Source organism: Marmota marmota, unplaced genomic scaffold, assembly GCF_001458135.2.
Source record: "Marmota marmota marmota unplaced genomic scaffold, marMar, whole genome shotgun sequence".
Classification (NCBI taxonomy): Eukaryota; Metazoa; Chordata; class Mammalia; order Rodentia; family Sciuridae; genus Marmota; species Marmota marmota.
In genome coordinates, this window is record NW_025999898.1 from 3,369,159 (window position 1) to 3,381,425 (window position 12,267).

General features: G+C 38.5%; 1 gene segment (V, D, J or C); it reads left to right on the forward strand.

The window, feature by feature from the left end:
* LOC107158403 overlaps positions 1-12,267 on the forward strand; it is a 44,901-nt gene that overhangs the window by 30,506 nt on the left and 2,128 nt on the right. The window contains 1 exon segment of the V gene segment in view: positions 11,744-11,817. Coding sequence covers positions 11,744-11,817 — 74 coding nt within the window.

Consider the following 12,267-nt stretch of genomic DNA (forward strand, 5'->3'; position numbering starts at 1 on the left):
CATTGTCAATTAGAAATGACATTAATATCCATTAGCTTCCTCTCCTCTCTACTGCAATGAGCAGAGTGGTGCATTGAACTATGGGAAGACATAGGCTGAAAACATGGTTGACAATCTTGGGTGTTTGAGGAGCTCTTAGTTAGTGGTGTCTTTTAAGCTTGGATCACTAACACAACTCAATAAATAATGATATTTAGAATTACTTATCTAATATCTAATACACACACAAAAATTCTAAAACTTAGTTATAAACTGCTTGGTTTTGGTTGTTTTAGGAATTATGTATACTGATTTTTTGGCGAGTACTGGGGATTAAACACAGAGGTTCTTTATGATTCAGCCACATTCCCAGCAATTTTTATAGTTTATTTTAGACAAGGTCTCTTTAATTTACTTAGGGCCTTAGTAATTTGCTGAGGCTGGCTTTAAACTCATGATTCTCCTGCCTCAGCCTCCTGAGTAGCTGGGATTACAGTTGCATATATTGAGTTTAAAAGACATTAAAGAACAAAGATCCCTGCTTCCTGATTTTTGCCCTTATTTTCTTCTAGCTTCTGCACGTGAGAAAAAGCTTAAATGTCTGGGTCTGATTATTTAACTTAGCATGATGTACTCTCTTTCTTTTCATTTACCAACAAATGCCATAGTTTTGTTATTCTTTAGGACTAAGTAAAACTAAGTCCATTGTGTGAATATACCACTGTTTTTGCTTTATCCATTTTTCTGTTGAGAGACAATTGAGCTGTTTACATAAATTGGTTACTGTAAATTGTGCTACTATATACATTGGTGTGGCTTGGAGAAATCTTATGAAAATAGAAGAGAACTCAGTGCAATAGGGGAAGGGTCTCAAAGGGGTGAGAGAAGTGACTGAAAAAGGGAGGAGCAGTGGAATGAAGTTGACCAAACTATCATATGTACACATATGAATATACATTAGTGAATTTTACCTTTATTTATATCTATATTGCAGTAATTTAAAGAGAACTATACTTGGAAGAAAGACTGATAGATGAAAGAGAATGAAGAAAGAAAAGTAAGAAAAAGGTGAACTCCTGGGGACTGAATTGGAGCAAATTAAATCCCATACTTATAATCATGTGAAAATGAATGCCCATATTTTTGTTTCACTATAATGCAGTATTGACAATTTTAAAAGAACAAGAAAGCTAAAAATATTTACTTAATTTATGACTTATTTCTATAAAGGGACTCATCAAATGTAATGCCTAGAATAGGTGAAATTCCGTTCAGGTACTAAATCTTTTCCACAATTTTCCATGTTACATAATCATCAGTTATGCCAAGTATCTACATTTTCACTTCAGATTATTCCCTCCCTACCACCTCTACCTCTGGGAAAGTCATTTCCAAGCACAATTACTTCATGTTTTAGGACATCTGTCTCCACAGTTGCATCCCCAAGGGCAGCAATTCCTATCATTCTTTCATGGTAGGTGTATGAGAAGCAGTTATGAATGCTGTCAGGGCATTAGGGAGTTATCTCTCCAGTGAGGGTTTCTGTGAAGCATTTGAGGCAAAGAACCCTGACCCCATGTGGTTATATTTAATATGATATCTTCAAGATTAATGGAAATGAAACATAAGGATGGATGAAGGAATAATGTTCCCAGAATTGCCAACAGCTTGTGCTGAGAATAGAAGAAAATTAAATTTTCTGTCTCATCACATTAACTAGAAGAATTTGCAACTGACCTGCTTGTGAAGTGGGTAGAGAAGAAACTGGAGATGAGTCTTCATGACATGAAGAAAGATGTTGCAGATAGTTATCATGACACTCACAGAGAATGCACACTTGATTGTAGAGGTCATTTGGAGACACCTAAGTGTGCCCATTAGGTACCAATGAAAGGATTCAAGATGCAATGCAGAAGGTATTGAAGGGGAACTGAAGAAATACCTGGGGCAGCATGATTAGTTAGTCAACAAACATGATCCATTATGGGGAAACAGTGATATTTTATGCTAGATTTTGATATGAAGAAGGAAAAGATATCAACAAAAAGGTGTTATGGTAAAACTTGAAGTCAAGAGTGTCTGCTGAGAGTATAAAGGGTCATCTAAGATGACTTCTGATGTGTTCCAGGAGTCTTGGATGGATTCTAATAATCTATTAGAATATTAGACAATGAAATCTTAATTTTCTCATCAAATATTTGGCATTTTATGGTTATCTGTGAATAGGAACATTATTTAAAGCAGTTGCAAGGATATAGAAGTGTGACAATAATTTTTTTCTAATTATATTTACTTATGAGTTTTTCATGAAGTTTTAGACTAAGAATGTAGTTGTGTAAGATCAACAATCTGAAATTATGTGAAGATCTCATTAGCAGAGTGATTGACCACTGAGTTTAAATTTAAGCAATGTGATCAATATTGACCCTGGTGTGTGGGGGAAATATGTCTCATCCCAGGCATTGGTCTTCAATTATGCCTTATGTTAATATTGGACAGACCTTCTGAAGAAACAGGGGTCCTTTCCCTGAATTCTCTGAGGCTTTAAAAAACATGGATAGTGAGTTTCTTGGCTCATCATGAGTCACCATGAACCTAGATATAAGGCATTAGAAAAATGTTGCAGGGAAACAACCGGTTACTCCAGGTTATAGAAAAACTTGATTAGTCATAATTTTTATAAAACATTCATGTGCCTTAATGCCCCCTATTATTTCTCCATGATTGCCTGAGTCTGGCTCCCTTACCATCTTTTTTCTCCTTAAAGTCACTTTCTCTCACACGCTGATTGTGTCTTTACTTAGTATGAGTGTAAAAATAAATTGAAACAGGAAGAGAAAAACATTTGGGCCACAAAAACTCTATCCCCAGATAATTACAGGAGTCAGGTGTTAGAATAAAATCCCTGAGATGAAACTATAGCATACAGAACTCTGAGATAATTTACTGTAGCTGAGGTCCATTATATCTTATATCTGTTTCTCCATAATCAGGTGGCTGATGCTTGATTCAGAGAAGGTGGCCATAATGAGAACCTCATGACTGCCACATTATTATCTATCATTGTTTCCCCATTTCTAAGGACTTGCATGAGGTCAGTTGTATCATCCATCCCTAATGTCTGAAACCCTGGTTAAAAGATCTGTAATAGAAGCAACAATGTGAGTTATTATACTGCTGAAGGGAAACACCATCCATCAGTGAGAAAAAAAAATCCATGATGGTTGATAGTTATTTGCTCCCAGAGTTCTGAGGCTAATCCTGGCATTTGAGATCTGGAAATAGGGCTTTCCTGAACAGCCTGGAGGCATTGTATGATTGTTACTGCTTCTCAGGGGAAGACAGCAAGGTTCTTACATGTGGATACAGATCACCAATTTCCTACTGTGCAGCTCACATCTCCCTTGTCACTGAGGGTGACTACTGCCTTTAGTACTGGGGACCTTTGTGGCTTCTAAGATTTGTAGACTAGTCCCCATTGTATCTCATTTCTGTGCTTGAGGGAAGATAAAAATTAATCCTGATCATCTCTACAGAGGCAGACATGGTTGGAGGAGAGAATCTTTCTAGGGCAAGCATTCTTAAGCAAGGAGGAGGTTTTGGTGTGTGCCCATCAGCTGAGATGATGATGGTGATTAAAGAGACTGGGATCTTGGACTCTGAGTGATCACCTGTGGGTGGCAGAATACAGAATTGTGAGTCCCTGACCTTTGTCATTCCGGTATGTGTTGAACCCAGAATAAATTTTCAGTGAATGAATTGGCCACTGTAAAATTTCTCACAGTACTACATCTCAGAATTCAGAGTTTAGCCATGATGAAGAAGCTACAGTCTGTGAAGAAGGTACATGGGCAGTGAAGAGTTTCCCCTCTTTCTGAGGAGGGTGAGGTGGAAAAAAACCTTGAGGAAGCAAATTCACTCTACAGGACCCCTTGTTGTGCACTCAAGCCTGAGTGTCCTTTTCTTAAGGGAAAAGGTATGCCTTTAGCCTAACTAATTACAAATCAGTTATTGATTCCTGTGTGATCCTGGGAAGATCCATCTACTAAGCCTCAGTCCAGAGAGGCCAAGGACAGGTTCCATCCATTCCTAATCAGAAAAGGACTCTGAATTCAGGGAATGAGATGCTATTTAGGGGGAGGGCATAATTTATATTGGAGGTGTGACAGACCTCTTCAGTGCACAAAAAAGTCCAAAACACACTATCGGCCTCTGATACAGCTGTGGGTCCTCAGGAATGAGAGATCTAGAGGAATCTTCACCTTGGCCTAGATGCCTCACTGTCCTCATAATCTGCAGGAGATGGACTGTGAAAAGAAAAGTAATGATTTGGGACACCTTGGCTACTTTTACCCTTTTAAAATTTGGAAACAATGCATAGGGAATTAATCTCTGTGTCTCTGACTCTTCTGTTCTGGGGTCTGGGTCATATGTCTGGGCTGGTCAGAAATCTCAGTTTCAGGATATGTGGTACAGAAAGTCACTTTCTCCTGCACTAGAAATAGCAATCAAAATGGATGGTATCCTATGGGCTGGTACTAACAGATTCCTGGTGCTATACCCCAAACACTGATAAATAGGAATTCTTGACTCTGAGTGTTTCTGAAGACTTCTCAGATTTCACTTCTAGAACCAGAATCCCTGAGTACCTCGGGCCTTCAGCCTGAGGGTGATGCTTATTTTTCTTGTTCAATGGGAACAAAGACCTTAGTGATTATATGGTATATCAGACCCACGGGGGTGCTGAGACATAAACCTTCCCTCATCCTCCCATAATGCTGTTGCCCCCAAGATTAAGTGCTTTTGACAATCAACATGGGTTACTACGGCAAACATGACAGTGACCATGTCTGAATACCTGACTCTTAGACAACATACCAGCTTTAAATGTTTAGCAAGAGCTGTGTTTTAGACAGATTCTTCTTGCTGCAACCAAAAGACCTGACAATAATAACTTTAAGGGATAAATGTTTATTTGGCACTCACATTTTCATAGGTACATAGACAGCCGGCTCAATTAGTTTGTGCTCAGGATGAGGCAGAACACCAGTACATCAGGGAATATAGTGTGGTTGATGGAACCAACTTAAAATATCACACCAGAGAGAAAACAGAAGAGGTGGGGAGAGAGAGAGAGAGAGAGAGAGAGAGAGAGAGAGAGAGAGACTGACTCTGACTCTTCTCCATATGGACAAAATATAATCTCCAAAGACATGCCCTTTGAGACACACCTTCTCCAGCTACAACACACATGCGCACAGTTAGTATCCAGTTAATACCTATCAGGGGATTAATGTACTGATTATATTAATGCTCTCACAAATCACCTATTTAACATTTAAACTTTCTTGTATTGTGTTACACATGAGCTTTTAGAGGACATTTAATCAAAACCATAACAAGTTGGAACCTTGTGTTTCATGTCTGACAAACTTATTGAGATACAATTTGCATACATCAATTACATACAATGAAGTACACAACACGATGTGTTTATTTTGTATTTTCAAGGTTGTAAAACCCAACTTAATCCAAGTTTAGATTACTTTATCATTCTACAAAGAAACAATTTTAGTCTAAAAACTAGTAATACTATAACTTTCATCATAACACCATTTTATATGCAATTTAATAGATGAATACTGTAAGTAATTATTAGTTTATTCTTTTCAACATACAAACATAAAATAATGTAATTATGTAATATCAGTTATGTATGTGTTCCTTCTTACTGCTAATTAAAACTCCATTATTTGGGCAAACTGCTATACTTATCCATCTATTAGTCATTGAGACTGGAATATTTAAAATCTTTGGAATTCAGGGTTCTGCACACTTCACATTCTTTTGTGGATGTGTTTTATTTTCTTTTGGGTATTAAATTGAAATTTGAGGGCTATAGGTTATCTCTGTTGAAGAAAATGCCTATTGCTTTTCACAGAGGCTCTGAATTTTCCATGACATGAGCAATGTGTAAGTTTCTCTATTTCCACACATTCTAGCCAAAACTAATTATTACCTGTCTTTTTTCATACAGCCACCCTAAATGGAAATTATTTTATATCTCATTATGGGTTTCCTTGTAATTACTAATGACAATAAGAATTCATTCAGGAGCTTTATTGTTTCTAAACACAGTATGAGAAGTCAAAAGTCTGAGGATTTTTCATGAATCATTTACTTCATGACATGTTAGACTAAGCCATTGGTGACATCACTAACTTCACCTGCTCAGATATAGAGACCAGAAATTCTTTGACAAGAATACACCTTCTCTCAGGAACAATTAAAACACTCACAATGAGGTAGTTTAACCATGGCAGGATCAGAAGACATGGACACCTTGTGGGATCTGTCAGTGGCTGACACTGAAGCCTTACAGTGAACCTAGACTTCCAAACATTCTCTAGAGCCTCTTCCTTAATATGTCACTTGCTCAGTGAATAAAATTACAAAGATCACTTGATGGCTAGCACCTGCATCTTCAGTGGGTAGAAAGTCGTGGATGGATAATTATTGATACTTGATTTCATCTCTTTTCACACACACACACACACACACACACAAAGACACATACACACTTCAATTTTTGTTATCCATAGAGTCCCCACAGCATCTGGACATTCACTTACAGTGTCCCTGAGACTTTTCTGAGAGAAGTTGTTTTGAGTATTTGTGCCATCTGCATCACTTTGAGAGTAGAATTGCCATTTTTCTCAGGCACATTTGAATTATTTGGGTTAAAAACATTGGTGAGAATTCACTAGAAACAATGTGGGATTTTTTTTCACCAAATTCAGCCAATGAACTCACAAAGTAGCAGAGAGCAAGAGGAAGTGTAAGAAAGACTCTAATAATGAGAAAAAAATGAACTTGAGAAATTGAGAAGGGTACAAGGAGGGTAAAATTTTGTTATCATCTTCTAATGACAATCAGGATTTTCTTCATTCTCTTTCTCTTTCTGATTCTGTCTGAGATGCTGTGCACTCATTTACCCTTCATGGCACATCTCAGTGCAGCCTGCAAGGAATGTAAAGATCTACAGATGCCACATCTGAACACCTCTTCAGTCCTTCCTGTAACCTCTACTTGGACAAATCACCTAAACCTGAAATCACCTTATCACTTGGGTCCCAGACCTGAGGTTACTACTTACTTAATAAACATACTGGGCTGGGGTTGTGGCTCAGTGGTAGAGTGCTCGCCTAGCAAGTGTAAGGCCCTGGATTTGATTCTCAGCACCACATATAAAAATAAATAAATAAATAAATAAATAAATAAATAAATAAGTAAAATAAAGGTATTGTGTCCAAAAAATAAAAATAAATAAACATATTGCATGAATGATGAGGTAAATGCACACAAAATTGAGAGCCAGGCTGAGCTGATAAAATATTTTTCCATATTATTTTACCCTTTACTCCTTGGTTTAACAGGGATACCAGGATTATATGTCCTGCTCTTCTCTCTTCCTAGCATCCACATTCCATGTTAATGACTGCTTCACACTGTGTGGACCCCATCTTCAAAACCAAAATGAGAGCATACCACTAGACAAGGTCACAGTCAATTGCTTCTGAACCGATAAGCCTAAATTTGTAACGTCTTACCAAGTGTTTAATTATTTTATTGTTAGAGAAACCATCAAATTGCAATATTTCCCCCAGTACTCAACAGCTATAGAAACAGCCTGGTTATTGAAATAAGAAATGTTCAGTTTCTAGTATATTCTTCTTTTCTTACACCGTGTCTTTGTGGTTAACAGGTTAAGAAGATTTCATCTTAAAACACAGCTCCTATGAATATTCCCATCCTGTTTTCCCTTCTCATTGCTTCTCTATGGACAAATTAATTTCATAAGAAAACTTTTGAGAATCCCCATTAATGCAATATAATATTATTAATTTACATATATAAATAATAACTGGGGATTCAATTGAGGACCTACCACATGCTAAACAAGCACTCTAACACTGTGCAATATTCCCAGGCATCCTCACTCAATTTTATAGACTCAACTTACAGTGCAATAGAAGTCCCCCATAATGTCCCAAATAGTGAGTTGTGATTGTTTAGGATTTGTATTTTGGTACAAATACAGAATGAGCTTGGCTCTTCACATTCACAACATTGTATTTTTTCTACCCTATATTGCAAAATTCTAAAGTGACAAAGAACATGCTAATACTGATAAAATTGTGTCTATGTGCAACTTATCACACAGGAATTCTAGGCAAAGAAATATATCAAATGATGTTGGAAAACCCTGTGGCATTCAGCACTTAGGACCCTAAACATGGACCTTTGATCAGAAGGTGGTGAAGAAGAACTGTGTAGGGCATTCCATTGTGTTTCTCACAGCTGGCTGAGCCCACTAGCATCAGGTCTAGCAGAGGCTGAGCTACCTCCTGTGCTCCCCAAGGAGATCTTTAGCTTGGTGCTCTCAGGGCCTGGTGATAGCTCCTGAGCAGGATACTGTATGAGGTTTCCAATAGCTGCTCTATGACATTTACTATGGTGAAACTCAGAATAGGCATCTCCTTAAGCATACTTTCCCCTTATGAATTAGAGATCAGATGTACTCTGATAAAGCAGGAAGAGAGGGGTTCAATTTACTTGAACAGCCGCTTATTTTCCCTGAAAGCTGCAGAGAGAGTAAGACAAGCCTGAGGTAGCAAATTCCCTCTGTGGAGAAAATGGCATGTACCCTCATTCCTCATGCTACTCTCTCATTACTCAGGTAGGGACAGGTCTTAGAGATTCAGGATAGACACCATCCTATATTAATCTTCTAGTTCAGATAACCACTATCTTAAATATGATTCCCACTCCAGCACCCATGATTGTTCTCTGCCCAACCTCTGCAGACTCAGCCCCCCTCCCTTTCTGTACCGCCTGAAGCATCTGTAGACTCATCTGCACCCTGAATAATGTCTCCAATGTTGCTGAAAAAGGGATACAGTGGTATCAGCACAAGATGGGGAACCATTCTAGATTTTTCCTGAGATACTACTCACATTTGGATATTCTACATGGCTCTGGGGTTTCTGGCTCCTTCTCTGGATCCAAAGGTGTCCCATACAATTCATCCCTTTTTGTCAATTCTGGGCTGCAGCTTGAGAATGAGGCTCACAATTACTGTGTCATTGGCCACATTAATGCTTCTCACAGTGACATAGGCATATGGGGGAATTGATACAAAAAACAAAACAGCCTGCTCAGGGTATTGGACTATAACTCTTCACCAATTTCAAATTAATAGGCTTTCAACTCTAAATATGAATTTAAGTGAGTTCTGGGTCACAATATTTGCCCTCTAATTTTTCTAATCAAAGTTTCTGAAATTTCAGGAAAACTAAAAATAACACCAAAAAAAATAACATCAACCTTTTGTGATTTATATGGTAATCTGATTTTATAACCATATCCTGAAGATTTAGATTTTTTTCTTTGAAAAAAAAATACACCAGTTTTTTTTTTCCAAGTGGTGGACATTCCTCTACAGCATAAGCTTGACTTTTCAAGGATTCAGAGAAGATATTACCTAATTTGTCTTCAGTTTTTGAGCTCAAGGCTGTTTAGGCAGTCAGGAATTGAGACATTAAGATATTAAATGCTTTGTGAGGATAAAAGATGAAGAAATTTCAAGCACAGGGCTAGCTCCCTTGCTGGGTTTCTGCACATTCAGTTTTGATGTCAAGGATTGAATGTTAGACATTGGGGGTAGGGAAGTGGTACTGAGTTTAGAACTGAAGACAGCAAACTTTCTTGATGAATGTGACTGAAGGTGAGGCTCCACCTTTGATAAGAAAACTCTTGAGAGTCCTCCTAAGAAGTTCAGTGAAGTAAGTCCCAAGGATGACACTTTTCTCTGTGTGACACCTCTCAGGATAATGTGGACTTTTATAGGTAGGTTTCTCTGGCCTCATAGGAAATGACTTCTCTCCTCTAATACCCAGTGGGGCTTTTCAAAATTTCAGAGTTTAGGAGTAGATTGTGGAACTTCAGGGAGCAGAAATTTCCCCACATATACATATATGTGTAACTATACCAATAAATCACATGATGTGCCTCAGAGCCTGAGACCATTTTTTTTTACACAGGGAGCTATAGAAATATTGGAGATTACTGTGGCTATTGGTACCCAGGATTTCCTGGAAGAAATACTAGATCTGTGACCTCAGATATGAGTATTCAGTAATCAAGGATTCAGTCCTAAACTTAGGCCCAAGTTTTGTCAGTAGGGACTCATTGGGTACCACTAGGTTCCAGCCTGAAGTTCAGGATTAAAATAGAAAAGGCTGATTATCACTTTCCACTCCACAAGTATACACTTTTCCTCATTCCCATTTGGCTACATCATCAATGCCACAATTGTCTCCACTCTAGAGTAAATTGAGACAAAATCACCACTCCTCTTGTCTGCCCCATCATGCTTTGTCTCTGCCTATTAGCAACTCACACTCCTATGTTGATTATTCAACCCCCTTCATGTCTCCTGATTGTTTCCCAGGCTGTGCCAATCTTTCACTGACTCTGAAAACATAGGGAAGGTGTGCTTCATTTTCTCATAAGATTTCACTCTGATGTGGCTTTGGATTCCCTGATGAAGAATGAAATCTCTCCTCTAAGTACACAACTCTCAGACCCTCCAATGCTCTTTTCCCTGTTAGACCTCATAAATTATGTTTTACCCTCAATATTTCTCAAGTGGAAGAATGTTGGATAAATATCAGGTTTTTTTTAGACATAGACTTTGTAAACCAACCGACATACAAATCCATGGAGGTATTCACAAATAAACCTGATTAGGAACTTGTTCTCTGATACAAAAATTTACAAGGGTTGGTTAGTTGAGCAGTTGTAGAAACACCAATATAACAGTAATTTATATTTATTGCAATGCTATTTATATAAATAATATATGGAAAAATATAAAACTAGAAGAAGATAACTGACATACATCAGAGTCAAAATAAGTTTGTGTTTTTTAAAAGTAGACATTCAAGGGCAAATTAGAGAACTGAGATGCGAGTCAAAATAGAACACACTCATTCCCTGATAATATCATATTCTCACAAGGAAAATAGACATCTGAAGCCAAGGTCTGTAGAGTGGAGTGAGGCAGAATACAACAGGAGACTCTTAGAAATGTAGCAACCCATCAATAATTAAACCTGTAAGAGAAATTCAGGCAGAGTTACTAACACTTGTGACCTCTCCTTATCTTTCTGTTTTGTTAGGTACAGGACAGGCTGAGTAAATTGTCTGCAGGGCATGCCAAACAAAGTCAGCTGCAGGATGACCTGGCTTCTCTAACCCTCCATCTGGTTCTTTATTACCTGTTTGCTTCAAGCCCAAATACCCAAGCCCCTGCTCAAGGCTGAACACTCAACCTGACGCTCAAGGCCGAACACTTAACCCCCTTGTGTGTCAACAAGGCAGCTTGCAGACCCAGAGACCCCATTAGATTTGGGTTATAAAAACTCTCTCCTGTGGGGCCTCTCTCTCTCTTGCTCTCTCTCTTGCTCTCTCTTTTACTCTCTCTCTTGCTCTTTCTGTCTCTTTTGTGAACATTCTCTCTTCTCTCGTCTCTCTCGCTCTCTCTCTTTCTCTCTCTCTCTCTCTTTTCTCCTCTGTTGCACTGCTGCAATAAAGATCTCTTGGTCACTCCAAGTGTTGTGGTCACTCCAAGTGTTTCCTTTCATTGGTGCTGAAACCCGGGAAAGGGTTAAATCTCACTTTTGGGTCCTACTTCCTTCAGAAGTGCCACTCACTGGATGGCCTGAACCCATTTTCTCGACCGCCAGAACTCCATCCACCACCGGCCTTCGATTGGTGAGTTTCCCTTTCCTGGAGTCATAAACCCAATGGTGGTGTCAGGAGGATTTAACCATTGATTGTCTGGCAAACCTCTTTGCCAACCTGTGGGGAGGAAAGCACCCCACCACAGCCTTTAAGGCTATGGTGGCCCTCAGGGACTCCTTCTTTGGGCAGATTAGACTCTTTGGGTCAAAATTATTCCCTTCCCTTCCCAGCTAGTAGTTTACCAGCATAGGCTTTGTAGGTCTTCCTCAAAGGACTGTGTAAACTCCAGGAACACACAACAGAGAACGAACATCACACCCCACCCATACCTTCACAGTCTCGGTGGCTCATAAATTCCTAGTCCTCACACCTTCAAGACTTGGCTGCTAGAGAAACACTTATTATTTATATAATTTAATTTTCTAAAACTGGACCTGTTATCAATAAGATTAATATAAAGTTCTATAAACAAGGGTACAT